Source organism: Entelurus aequoreus, linkage group LG27 (assembly GCF_033978785.1).
Source record: "Entelurus aequoreus isolate RoL-2023_Sb linkage group LG27, RoL_Eaeq_v1.1, whole genome shotgun sequence".
Lineage (NCBI taxonomy): Eukaryota > Metazoa > Chordata > Actinopteri > Syngnathiformes > Syngnathidae > Entelurus > Entelurus aequoreus.
This window is the reverse complement of record NC_084757.1, coordinates 29,355,095-29,369,539: the sequence shown is the minus strand read 5'-3', so window position 1 is coordinate 29,369,539 and position 14,445 is coordinate 29,355,095. Positions and strand designations below refer to the sequence as shown.

Below are 14,445 nucleotides of genomic sequence, written 5' to 3'. Positions count from 1 at the left end.
CAGACCATTGTATCTTTCATCCAGTGCTGCACAGATGTTTCTGGATTCTGAGTCATGAGGAAGGCAAAAGAATTGTCAAAGGATCTGCGAGAAAAGGTAATTGAACTGCATAAAACAGGAAAGGGGTATAAAAAAAATATCCAAGGAATTGAGAATGCCAATCAGCAGTGTTCAAACGCTGATTAAGAAGTGGAAAATGAGGGATTCCGGTAGACCAGCAAAGATTTCAGCCACAACTGCCAAGAAAATTGTTCGAGATGCAAAGAAAAATCCACAAATAACTTCAGCTGAAATACAGGACTCTCTAAAAAATTGTGGTGTGGCTGTTTCAAGATGCACAATAAGGAGGCACTTGAAGAAAAATGGGCTGCATGGTCGAGTCTCCAGAAGAAAGCCATCACTCCAAATTACTTTGTTCCAGAAGTTTTGAGGCTTGTCTCTGTGCTGTTTGGCGTAATGTAAGCGGGATACTTTGTGACATTTACGCAGAGACTTTTCTCGCAGATCCTTGGACAATTATTTTGCCTTCCCCATGACTCAGAATCCAGAAACATCTGTGCAGCACTGGATGAAAGATGTAATAATCTGTCAGAAGCCCAGAAACTCACTGACCTTTTATACACACACATTAATTACAAACAAACAGGTCACAGGTGAGGATTGGAACCTTGATTAGCCATTCAAACCTGTCAACTTTTGTGCATGTTATCAGATCAAAGTCACTGGGGTATGTAAACTTTTGATCAGGGTCATTTGGGTACTTTCTTTTGTCATTTTGATTTAAAAAGAGTAAACACAGTTGTTTGCCAATAAATAGCTTCACACAACCATTAAGCATGAGTGGAAGAAAGGTTTTTGTGTTATCATTCATATTCTCTGAAGAATGGCCAAGAAATCATAAATTCTCCCAGTGTATGTAAACTTATGAGCACAACTGTATATATATATATATATATATATATATATATATATATATATATATATATATATATATATATATATATATATATATATATATATATATATATATATATGTATGTGTGTGTGTGTGTATGTATGTATAATTAATATTTTTTTTGTATTTATCACTTGATTAATGCATTACATTTAACAGTATTTTTGTTAACCTTTAACCTTGTATCTGAAGCAAACTATCCTCCATGAAAACATCCATCTATCCACATACTTTGTATAATCACCTCAGTTTTGTCTAAAAGTATATATACTGTATATCTGGTGATGAATCTGCAGTGGTATAACAATGTTTCATGCAGTATTTTTTTGTATGTGCATAACTCTTTACAGGCCAAGAATATACAGTATGTATATATATACTGTATATATATACGCGCACACACACACACACACACATACATACATAAATATATATGTGTTTGTGTGTGTGTATGTTTTCTTATACTTATTTAAAGTTAATTATATATTTATAATCAGTTTTTTATACATATATATTTTGTCATTTGTATTTGTATTTTTTGCTTTTTGTGAGAAGGGAAATTGAGGGGGTAATAATTTAATTAATTAATTAATTTCACAACTCACCACCAAAGTCCGTTGTAACAATATCAAAATATTTTGCTGCTCAATAACAGCAAGTTAAGTATACTTTATTAAGGTATGCTGCACTCAGCCATGTTTTTAACTATTATTAGTCCATTTCCAAGCATACATCTTACGTATTATTTCTTAAATCATTGTCATATATTGTTGAGTTGTGCATTGTTTTTTTAATAGTTCTATGGCATTGTTATATGTTGCTTTATTTTCTTTAATTGGAATTTCATTATTTTTATAGATTTTTCTCACATCATCATCATCATTATTATTATTAGTATTAGTATTAGTATTACTATTATTATTATTATTATTATTATTATTATTATTATTATTATTATTATTATATTGTGTTAGCAAAGTACAAGACTTGTAGATCATTTATTATCCGTTAAAGCATCCATAAATGGATGCTTTAAGTCACATGTGTCAAACATGTGTCAAACTCAAGGCCCAGGGGCCAAATCTGGCCCGCCACATTATTTTATGTCGCCCGCTAAAGCCTGGAAATAATATGCGTTAATAACATTCTTAATATTTTCTTACTAAATATGTTTTCCCTTTTGACATTAAAAAACAATCAAAATATTATATTATCATATATTCCAAAAAAAATTTTTTTTTTCAAATAAAGATAAATACTGTACTTATATATCTGCTCGACTTATGATTTCAAAACAAATTATCAATCAAATTGTAGACTGCAAAATTGACAATAGACTTTACGGTTAAATTCCGCCGACTCAGTTTTTTTTACCGTAAAAATCAACTTTGGTACTGTATTTTTCCATACACAGCAGGCCTGGGCAATTATTTTGACTCAGGGGCCACATTTAGAGAAAAAAATGTGTCTGGGGGCCGGTATATCTATTTTTAGGACCACTAATACAAAACCTCACAATAATGTCTGATTGAATGCTAAAAACGCCTGAAAAAAACGGAATGGAATTTGAATTTTTTTTTTACTGAAAAAGACACCCAGAATGTACATGAAAATAAAGAATGTGTGATTTACAATATTAACTATGAAGAATAAAACACTGAATATTGACAACATATGAACGTCACACCCCCTCCCCATCCACATATTTTACAATCAAGCGAAATGCAACAAAAATGCAACAAACACAGCGAAATATGAACGCGAAGGGTAAAAAAAACCAAACACTTACAATCTGATACATCTGATGTATCACTAAGCTTTAGAACTTTGTTGTGAAAATGTCCTTCCGCGTCTGTCCCTGACACCCGCATTTCAGGAAACACTCCGTGGAAACGCTCCCCGCCCACACTGCTTGGTACCTCGTCTGAGCTGCTGTGACTTAGATCAGTGGTCCCCAACCTTTTTGTAGCTGCGGACCGCTCAACGCTTGAAAATTTGTCCCACGGACCGGAAGGGGGGAGGGGGGGTGAAATTTAAAAAAAATAATAATAATAATAACAATTTTTATTCATTTTTTTTCATAAAGAAATACAATCATGTGTGCTTACGGACTGTATCCCTGCAGACTGTATTGATCTATATTGATATATAACGTGTACATTGTGTTTTTTATGTTGATTTAATTTGAAAAAAATAGATATATTAATTTCTTGTGCGTACCAATCGGGCCACGGCCCGTTGGTTGGGGACCACTGACTTAGATGACCATAGTAACTAATTAGAGGACCATAGTAACTAATTAGATTACCATAGTAACTCGTACATCATGCAAAAGCGCAGATTCCAACCATTGAAATACTTTGTATAGGGCTTTGGAAAACCAGGAATTATGAACTCAAACTTGAATTTCCAGGAAAACCGGAATTTTCATATGTTATGTAGTAGAATTTCTGACCTTTTGACCGATATTTCTTGTCTTTTAAGAATGTCCGCTCATTTTCAATACTCTTGTATTTTTGTGCCATTGAATGGACCAGTTGTGGGACAAAAGTGAATATTAAGTCATGCCAACCTGTCTACAGAATGTGTTGACTGTCTAAAGGATTCGAGTTGTTATGGAACAGATAGGAAAAACAAAACAAGACATTTGACGCACTCGATAAGGAACGATGACGCACAACAGACATATAAAAAATGGCAGAAGACCGGAACTCGGAAGTGATTTTGGCTTGTGTGTGTCTTGTTTGCTCCGGAGTAACTTGTGGTTTGTCTGCACGGCCAACTCAATTCAACCTGCACTTCTGATAATGGGTAAATAAATTTGTTGTACTAAACTACTTTTGTTGCCTGCTTAAGCTTCGGACAATCCACTACAGTTTCAAAAACAAATGTATGAAATGTTTAAGTTTAATATATAACTTAAACTTAGATATTTAAGTTTCCATCTTAAAGATCTAAAAATATTATTTGGGAATATCCGGCGGGCCATATTGAAAAGCCCCGGGCCTTAATTTACCCAGGTCTGATATACAGTAAGACGCTAAAACATTTATTTTTTTTTTTAATAAAAAAAAAAAAAAGATTTTACGGTAAAAAAAAAATAAAAAAATGTTACCACTAAAAACAGTGGTATCGTTTCTCCATTCTATTCTATTTATTCAATTTTTTATATGCTGTAAAAAAAACACGGCTTTGACTGTAAAATTCTGCTGACTGAGCTGCCAGTTTTTAAAGTAAAATGTACATTTTTTTGCAGCTTATTTAAAATGTATTATATATATACATGTATATATATATAATGAGGGCAACCATAACTGCAATGTTATTATCTTGGTTTTCTGCTCTTGCCTGTCAAATATCCATTGTGACATAATCTTTTTGTTATCTATCATCACCTGCACTCTCACCGTTCTGTTTGGCCGTCTCGTAGTCCACCTTGCACACCAGCCTGCCGTCCTCCATGAGGTAAAACTCATCCCCGGTGGCCAGCTGCCTGCTGCACATGATACAGGCGAAGCAGTGCAGGTGATACACAAAGTCCTGGGCCTTCCGCACCACCTGTGTGGGAGGGATACCCTGTTGGCACGATGCACATTTTGTTCCAAAACGCCTGCAAGGGGGAGGAGGGGAAAGAAAAGAAGGTCAGAAGTGCTCAAAGTAGACCTGCTGAGGTGAGTTCCTCGTGCTGCACTTCCAGTATTTTCCATCCCAAGTGCAAGAGTGATGGTGCACACGTCTGTGTTAATAGGAGCTCCAGCTGTTGAAGCGGGAAAATCAGCACTGGAATGCATTTCTGTTAACGATAGACCTGTCTGCAGCTTGATGGATGGACGAGATCAATGCACTGCGGCCTGTGTGCGTGTGTGCGTGTGTGTGTGTGTGTGTGTGTGTGTGTGTGTGTGTGTGTGTGTGTTTGCAGAAGAAGTGTACTGAGAGGAGGAGAAGGTGGTGTTCACAGTAAACACACCCTCAGGAGAAGCAATAAAACACTGACTCAGGAGAGGCTTTAAATCACACCAGCAACCCTCAGGAAATAAAGCAAGGTGAAACCTCCACACACACACAAACACACACACACACACACACACACACACACACACACACACACACACACAGTGGATGTCCCTGTTATTGTACACCCACAAGCCACAACATTATAGGCACAACATTTTCGGAAACATTTTTAGTGATGCCAAGCTGCCGCGTCCTACTGAGAGCAGTTCAGCGACATCACAGGGTGGAAATAGTAGGAACAGCTGCTCGGGTGTGGTGCAGAGGAGTCGTACACCGCAGCAAAATGCAATACCATGACCCAGGGGTCCTCAACATGTGGCTCCATCTAGTGCAGGGATGTCCAAACTGGTCGCTTGTAAGAGTGAATAATGTATGAATTTGCCTCTATTTCATTATTAATTATATAAATTGTTTTAAGTAGACTGTTGATTTTACAGTAAAAACTTTACATTTACAAAATGTTACTGTAAAATAGTGTTTTTTGGGGGGGGTTTTTTTACAAAATTTTACGGTAAATGGAAAAACAGTTTTTTGGGGGGTTTTACGGAAAAAGCTGGCAGCTTAGTTGCCAGAATTTCACCATTAAATTGACATTGGTTTTTACAACTTTATATTGTTCATGGAAAAACCAGTACAAGATCCTTTTTTTATTCTGGCAATTTAGCCGCCAGTTTTTCTACCGCGAAAACAAATTGTATCGTTTTGTCCATTTACAGTAATTGACCGTTAAAAACAATATTTTACAGTAAAAAAAATATGGCAGCTCAGTCAACAGAATTTTAACACAAAAAACTGTAGTAGTTTTTTTTATTTATTTAGACTTAGACAAACTTTATTGATCCACAAGGGAAATTGTTCCACACAGTTGATCAGTTTAAAAGGATGGAAAGGGTAAGGATGGAAAGGATAATGCAGGTATTAAGTAGACTAAAAATGTACCATAGTAGCAATATAAAAAATAACATATACACTACCGTTCAAAAGTTTGGGGTCACCCAAACAATTTTTTGGAATAGCCTTCATTTCTAAGAACAAGAATAGACTGTTGAGTTTCAGATGAAAGTTCTTTTTTTCTGGCCATTTTGAGCGTTTAATTGACCCCACAAATGTGATGCTCCAGAAACTCAATCTGCTCAAAGGAAGGTCAGTTTTGTAGCTTCTGTAACGAGCTAAACTGTTTTCAGATGTGTGAACATGATTGCACAAGGGTTTTCTAATCATCATTTAGCCGTCTGAGCCAATGAGCAAACACATTGTACCATTAGAACACTGGAGTGATAGTTGCTGGAAATGGGCCTCTATACACCTATGTAGATATTACACCAAAAACCAGACATTTGCAGCTAGAATAGTCATTTACCACATTAGCAATGTATAGAGTGTATTTCTTTAAAGTTAAGACTAGTTTAAAGTTATCTTCATTGAAAAGTACAGTGCTTTTCCTTCAAAAATAAGTACATTTCAATGTGACCCCAAACTTTTGAACGGTAGTGTATGTAATTTTACATATTATATATACAGTATATAATATACAAACCCTGTTTTCATATGAGTTGGGAAATTGTGTTAGATGTAAATATAAACGGAATACAATGATTTGCAAATCCTTTTCAACCCATATTCAGTTGAATATGCTACAAAGACAACATATTTGATGTTCAAACTGATAAACTTTTTTTTTTTTTGCAAATAATCATTAACTTTAGAATTTGATGCCAGCAACACGTGACAAAGAAGTTGGGAAATGTGACAATAAATTCCATTTATATTTACATCTAACACAATTTCCCAACTCATATGGAAACAGGGTTTGTATATTGATATATTATATTATATTTTATATAATATATACAATATATAACAAATAACAATTACCATGTACAATATTACAGTATATGTAACAACTGCAGCAAAAAATATATATATATATATATAAATAAATTTTAAAAAAGAAAGGGCAACATAAAATAGAGAATAGAAAATATACATTATAAACAAAGAGAGGTAGCTAACATAGAAAGTGTCAGGTAATAGACAGATATCATCTATTGCTGTATGGCGAGTGATTATACAGCTGGATGGAGTGCCGAATGAAGGAGTTCTGTAAAGAACAACGTCAACTTCATTGTCATTTTGATGAATTTGATGGGTAGTTTGCTGTAAAGTTAAGTATTTTTACTTAGACAAAATGTTTTTTGGAAAGTATGACAATATACTGTAATATTTGTTGCAATATTGGATACTATTGAAGTTTAAAAAGCATGAAATTTCAAGCAGTACATATATTTTTTTCTGAAAAAAATCCATTACATTTAGTGAGAAAATATGAAGTACTTTATTGACACATATCATTTCCAGGTGTTTGCGGGCCAGATAAAATAATGTTGCGGGCCAGATCTGGCCCCCGGGCCTTAAGTTTGACACCTGTGAACTAGTGGTATGCAACATGAATCCGTTTTCTACGCTTGTCCCTCTCTGTGTCGCGGGGGAGGGGGAGGGGGGGGGGGCAAATAATCACTGAAATATTATTAATTATTAATTATATTCAAACACAGTGTTACTGTTCACACTGTGTAATGTTACAGTGACCAAAAATATTGAATATATATATATATATATATATATATATATATATATATATATATATATATATATATATATATATATATATATATATATATATATATATATATATATATATATATATATATATATATATATGTGTGTGTGTGTGTGTGTGTGTGGGTGTGTGTGTGTGTGTGTGTGTGTGTGTGTGTTAAATAAAACCTCTGCTTTGTTTTTATTGAATTCTTAGACCTACTATGCCCCTGTATTTTAATGTTGGTCATTGTGGTGGTATTGGAGAGCCAAGTGTTTTCTGAGGAGGTACTCGGTGAAAAAAAGTGTGAAAAGCTGTGCAATAACTCCAATCATGCATTGATATCTTTGGAAAGTTGTTGTTGTTGTTGTTGTAGAACCCCATTTTAGGATTGTGCATGCTGGAGGTCAAACAAACACTGTGTCAAACTCAAGGTCAAAGGGCCAAAATTGGCTCGCAACTTTGTTTTATGTGGACCGTGAAAGCCTAAAAAAATACTTTTTTACTCTTTGTTTACTAAATGTATGTCCTTTCCACTTTGACATTAAAAGAAATACATGCACTGCATGCAATTGCATATCTTTTAAACGTTAATATTATCTAATAATGCAACAAAATATTACATCATCACATAATCCAAAACAATTATTTTTGTTAAAGTAGATATAAATACTTAAATATCTGCTTGACTTATGGTTTCAAAGCAAGTTATCCATCAAATTGTACACTGTTAAAATGATAATAAATTGTACGGTCAAATTAGGTTGGTTTTTTTTTTAATCGTAAAATCAACTTTGCTACTGTTTGTCCATATACAGTAATACACTATCAAAACAACAGCCGTAGATTTCACGGTAAAGAAAAACAAAAAACTGGCAGCTCTGTTGCATGAATTTTTCTGTTAAAAAAAACAGTGGTACGGTCTTTCCTTTTCATTCCAGTTATTTTATATATATATGCAGGGAAAAAAACTCTGGAAATTTTAGAGTAAAATTCTGGCGACTGAGCTGCCAGTTATACAGTATAATCACTTTTTTTTTTTTTTTTTTTTTTACAGCGTATGTAAAAATTAAATATATAATAATCCAATACTACAAAATTTAAAAATACAAAAATGTATATATATATATATATATATATATATATATATATATATATATATATATATATATATATATATATATATATATATATATATATATATATATATATATATATATATATATATATATATATATATATATATATATATATATATATATATATATATATATATATAATTCACTGTTACAAGCGTCCCTCCATGACTGCAATGTGACACCACTGCCTGGTTTAAACCATCATCCACTAAGCTTAGAGCAACAAAACCTTATCTCGAGTCTTGCTTTCAAAGGATCTGTAATTACTCTGAAATCTAATAAAAAAATCTAAGCAATTTATATAAGTTATGAAGTTACGTCTAGAATATAGTGCGTCATTTGTATGGAAATCATCTAAAGAGCAGGCCTGTTATCGTTGCCAAATTTACAGTAGATCTATTATTACAAGTGAAACAAAAAAAATTATAAATTTGTGCAAAAGTTTTGTTTATTCCAGCAATTAGATTTACAAGGTGAACGGAATATATGACATAGTTTAGTAACATGCAACTCAAGATAGTTCAAGCTTTCTTTTGATATCATTTTGATGATTATGTCTTACAGCTTATGAAAACCTTTTTTTTCTGCAGCTATACTGTAATATTGTACATGGTATTTGGGATTTCTTATATATTGTATATATTCTATAATAATATAATATAATAGAGCAGTATATATTATATACTATATGTAAATATTACATTATGTTGTATTCATATTGCTACATTTTTAGTCTACTTAATACCTTTTGTTTCCGCCCTCTTTTTGTGCCCTTGTGTGCATTATCCTTTCCATCCTTACCCTTTCCATCCTTTGTAACTGATCTACTGTGTGGAACAATTTCCCTTGTGGATCATTAAAGTTTGTCCAAGTCTAACGGTTGAGAACATTTTGGTTTTTCAAAAACTGCAGGCCATGATCATCAAAACTATAAGACATAAAAACTTGACTTTATATGTAACGATGTTATATTAGTTTCATATTTGAAGTGAAATTGCTGAAATGAATGGACTACATTATTGAGTTTCACACAGCCTGCATGCATTCAGATATAAATATCACATACACAAGATCCTGCTTTAAATCTGTGTATTCCTCTCAGTTATGATTAGTGTTCTCTCAGGAAGGTTGTATTCACTCTCAGCCCATTAAGTGTGTTAGTAGGTCAAGAGAAATGCCAAAGGTCAAAGGTGAATACTGACTTAAAGAAGTCCTCCTTGCAGTAGACGCTGCCAGCCCGAGAGAAGCACTTTTCGGCCAGCGGCGTGTGGCAGTCGGCGCACTTCAGGCACTTGGAGTGCCAATGTCTGTCCAGAACCTTCAGGATGAACTTGTCCACAATGTGCTGACTGCAGCCGGCACACTGGGGGATCTCTACGGGGTGACACAACACACACACACACACACACACATACAACATAAATCCCCATCTTGTCCTCACTTTTTAAAATGATCAAATCCGTCAATATATGATATTATGATGCTTTAAGGTAGCAAAATATTACAGGATTTGTCACTTTTTTCATTAATAGCATGAAATGAGCACTTTAAGTAAAAAGAGCCACATGGTGATTCACTTGAGTTGTGTATTGTTTTTTTTAAAAATTCTATGTCATTGTTACATGTTGCTTTATTTTCTTTAGTTGGAATTTCATTATTTTTAATTGATTTTTCTCACAACATCATCATTATTAGTATTATTAGTAGAAGTATTATTATTATTATTATTATTATTATTATTATTATTATTATATTGTGTTAGCAAAGTACAAGACTTGTAGATCATTTATTACCGTTGGAGCATAAATGGTCACAGGTGTCAAACTCAAGGCTTGGGGGCCAAATTTGGCCCCCACATTATTGTATTGGAAATAATACGCGTTAATAAAAGGCTTAATCTTTTCTTACTAAATGTATTTGTTCTTTTCATTTTGACATTAAAAATCATGTAATGCATGCAATTGCATATCTTTTCAAATTCAACGTTATCAACATATTATATTATCATGTATTCCAAAAATGTTTATATATTTTATATAATACATTTTCATATATTATATATTTTTTTGTTAAAATAAAGATAAATACTGTGCTTAAAAATCTGCTCCACTTGTGATTTCAAAACAAATTATCAATCAAATTTTAGACTGTAAAATTGACAATAGATTTTACGGTCAAATTATGTGGGGGTTTTTTACCATAAAATTAACTTTAGTACTGTTATTTTTAAGACACTAAAACATTAAAAAAACATTAAAAAACAAGATTTACGGTAAAAAAACAAAAAACAAACTGGCAGCTAGGTTGCTTGAATTTTAGTGGTATTGTTTCTCTATTCCATTCCATTTATTCCTTTTTTTTTTATATGCTGTAAAAAAAAAACAAAAAAAAACTGCATTTACTGTAAAATTCTGGTGACTGAGCTGCCAGTTTTTAAAGTAAAATTATTTTTTATTTTTTGCAGCTTATGTAAAAAAAATATATTGTTAATGTATTATATATACATGTATATTCATATATTAATCATTGTTAAAAGCGGCCCTCAGAGGGCAACAATAACTGCGATGAAACCAGTTTGACACCCCTGCTTTAAATGGACATAGGCCTCGCTATGACCCACGTGATTTCATCCAGCCAATCAGCATCAATTAGAAAAATAAGCGCACAATGAAACGTGAAATATTGATCGATTTTAATTAAATATTGCAAAAATGTTCAATCAAATGCCATTTAAATGACAGCTCAATAATGTTTCTAAATGTAAGCATTTTTAAAAAAATTATTATTAGACTGTGCAAAATATTTGATATTGATACACAAAATAGTTCCCGATCCTACAATATTAAAATTGACGTTTTAGTTGATTCGGAGTGACACTAACACGGTGGGTGTCACTGTCCACGGTGCTGATGTGTCCCGCGTTCAATTTGACGTCATCATATGAAGTAATAGAAGTATATATATATGTATATATGTATGAATAAATATATGTGTGTGTTTGTGCGTGTTCGTGTGTAGGTGCGTGCGCGCGCACACGTGTGTGTGTGTGTAATATTTCCATTCTGTGTGTGATTTTCAGGAAAATTCTATGGAAACATTTTTATGACGAATAAGAAAGGAAAAAGCAACAATAAAAAAAAAATACAAATAAACAACAAATTGGCAGGAAGCTACAACCGGAAGTACACTACAACTAATACATGTGGGCAGATTAGCCCTTAATATAAATACAGTTGCAGTTATAATTGTATCATATTCTGTTGTTTATGAATACAACTACACAACTATTTATATTATGAATCCAAAGTTCAGCCACTTCTAATTTTGCATCATTTCTCTCTCTCAAACATTTAAGAACGTGCAGACTAAAAATATTCCATGTTGGAGATTTTTGCGTTTTTTACGTATGCTTGGGAAAGATGATTTATTTATTTATTTCTAACACACGTTGAGAATATTTCCAAATGACACCTGTAGTAATTTAGCACCCTGTTATGGGACTTTAATCAAACAGGATTTAGGCCACTTTAATAACGAATAATGAACAAATATTTCAACAGGCAAGACAAAATAAGAAGATGCTGAGTTTCTCATCCGTTGCCATGACTACCCTCCTCATCATTATCTCCATCATCATCATCATCATTTCATTGAGCCTTATCATCTTCATCACGTCCACAAATCACTCGTGTCTCCAGCCCACTTATATGCATATAACACGTTTAGTTCCTTTAATAGTGGCCTAAAAATACAAAAATCCCTTTTATTCCTAGAAAGAAAAAAAACATGTTTTAAATCCACGCGTGCAGGATGTCGGCACTGCGGGGGGGCTGAGGGGTTGGATCTTTATCCAATCTTTTAATCTGCTTCGATTTATACAATTAAATAGCATAATCCTACCTTATATTGGCTATTTAGATATTTCAAAAATGTAACATTTATTATTTACCAATCTTAATTCACTAATGAGTTTTTGTTGGTTATTTTCCTACCTTTATGTTGAAATAATTAGCAATATTTTCATATGTGTTTTGTCCTAATTAATATAAAATGCATGTATTTTATATTAATAGTTCTCACTGTGGGATTATGAATGAAATATATTAGTTAATAAAACAAGTAATATGCATCTTTATGCAACACACCTTTATGTAGTTTATATTGTATATATAATAAACACAATGAAGTGTTCGATCGCCGTTTTCAACATTAAACATATTTAAATTGTATTTCACACACTGAACATGTCGGAAGCCAAATTAGTAAAAAAAAATAAAATAAAAAAAAAGTTAAATATTTTAATTAGAATAAGATTAAAATTCATATATATATATATATATATATAAAGGCAGGAATATTCGCGGCCTTTTGCTGCGTTCAGGTGCATCAGGAAAGATGCATTCCTACTGTCTAATGTCTGCGTGTCCGCCATCAAATAAACACGCAACTATTGCAAGAAAATGTTTCTTTCAAAATGCACAAATGTTGATAAAAAAAAAAGAAAAAAGGTGTCTTACGTTGCAGTGGCACTCCCAGGATGTCCGGTAAACTCTTAACGGGACTCTCTGTGGGGAGGATCGCCGCACTTTGCATCATCGTGATCCCGACACGCAACACGGTGGGGGCCCCCCTCTCCTGCCTCCTGGATCTTTACACCGGGACGTGGGAGATTCTTGCTCTTATGTCCAACAGCGATGGCGTCCGGTCAGTGCCGTGCCGGGTCGAGCCGCGCGGAGCTCTTTTTTTGGGGGGGGGGGGGGAGAGGATCAGACAGCCTTGCTGGGTCCATTCGGCGCTGCGGGCCGTGACGTCATCTTGGCAACAGGCTCCACCAGGACCAATAGGAGAGCTCCAATAAAAATAAAGGGGGAGGGGGGGCAGTTATCGTCGTCATCGAAACTCCTCCTCCGAGCATCCGGGAGGAGGGGAGCCCATAAATAGCCCACTGCAGTTCTGGGGGCCACATGGAGGATGACCCACATGTTTCATATATATATATCTATATATTGATATAGACATATATGATTTCGAATTAACCTTATTATTATTTAAGTAATTCTGAGGCCTTTTCAGTCCAGTTTCAGTTTCGGTTTCAGTTTACTTGAAACATGCATACACTGTAAAAAAAAAAAAAAAATCCTATTTTTATGGTTAATTTACTCTAAATGTCTACTGTAATTTTTCCATTTTTTAAAAATAGTTTATAAAACTGTAGAATTGAAGACATTATCTGTAAAGAAACAAATCCGCCTGTTATTTTAAGTAATATGCCAGTAATGACAAACTATGTATATTTCCTTTTTTTTTTTTTACAGAAAAATACCAAATTAATTATACATAGCATTTTCTGTTTTCTTAAATTACTTTCAAATTCATGTAAAATGACAGTAATTATCTTTCATTAAATATGTAGCTTGTTATATAAAAGTCCATGTCCATACTAACAATCTAAATAAAGGTATTTTTCTGCAGAACTGTTTGCATCGTCACTTTATTAAAGGTGGTTGATCTTAACAATTCAGAAAAAAATCTGTAAAATAATGGTATTTTTTAGGGATGTCCGATAATGGCTTTTTGCCGATATTCCGATATTGTCCAACTCTTTAATTACTGATACCGATATCAACCGATATATACAGTCGTGGAATTAACACAGTATTATGCCTAATTTGGACAACCAGGTGTGGTGAAGATAAAGTACCTTTAAAAAAAATGCATGAAACAAAATAAGATAAATA

At 33.3% G+C, this 14,445-nt stretch overlaps 1 protein-coding gene across 3 annotated transcripts in view; it reads right to left on the bottom strand.

Annotated features, from left to right (window-relative positions):
- Positions 1-13,447, bottom strand: part of lhx4 (LIM homeobox 4) — a 26,014-nt gene extending 12,567 nt beyond the window's left edge. Inside the window, exons 1-3 of one of the 3 annotated variants that reach the window (XM_062038529.1) lie at positions 13,225-13,447; positions 9,910-10,081; positions 4,351-4,565 (exon numbers count right to left, since the gene is read on the bottom strand). In XM_062038529.1, the coding sequence (XP_061894513.1) occupies positions 4,351-4,565; positions 9,910-10,081; positions 13,225-13,303 (466 nt within the window). In that variant the 5' untranslated portion in view covers positions 13,304-13,447. Of the gene's footprint in view, positions 1-4,350; positions 4,566-5,166; positions 5,378-9,909; positions 10,082-13,224 lie in introns of those variants that run through there. The other 2 variants (XM_062038530.1, XM_062038531.1) reach the window with 2 other exon arrangements.
- Positions 13,448-14,445: the final 998 nt, after the last annotated feature.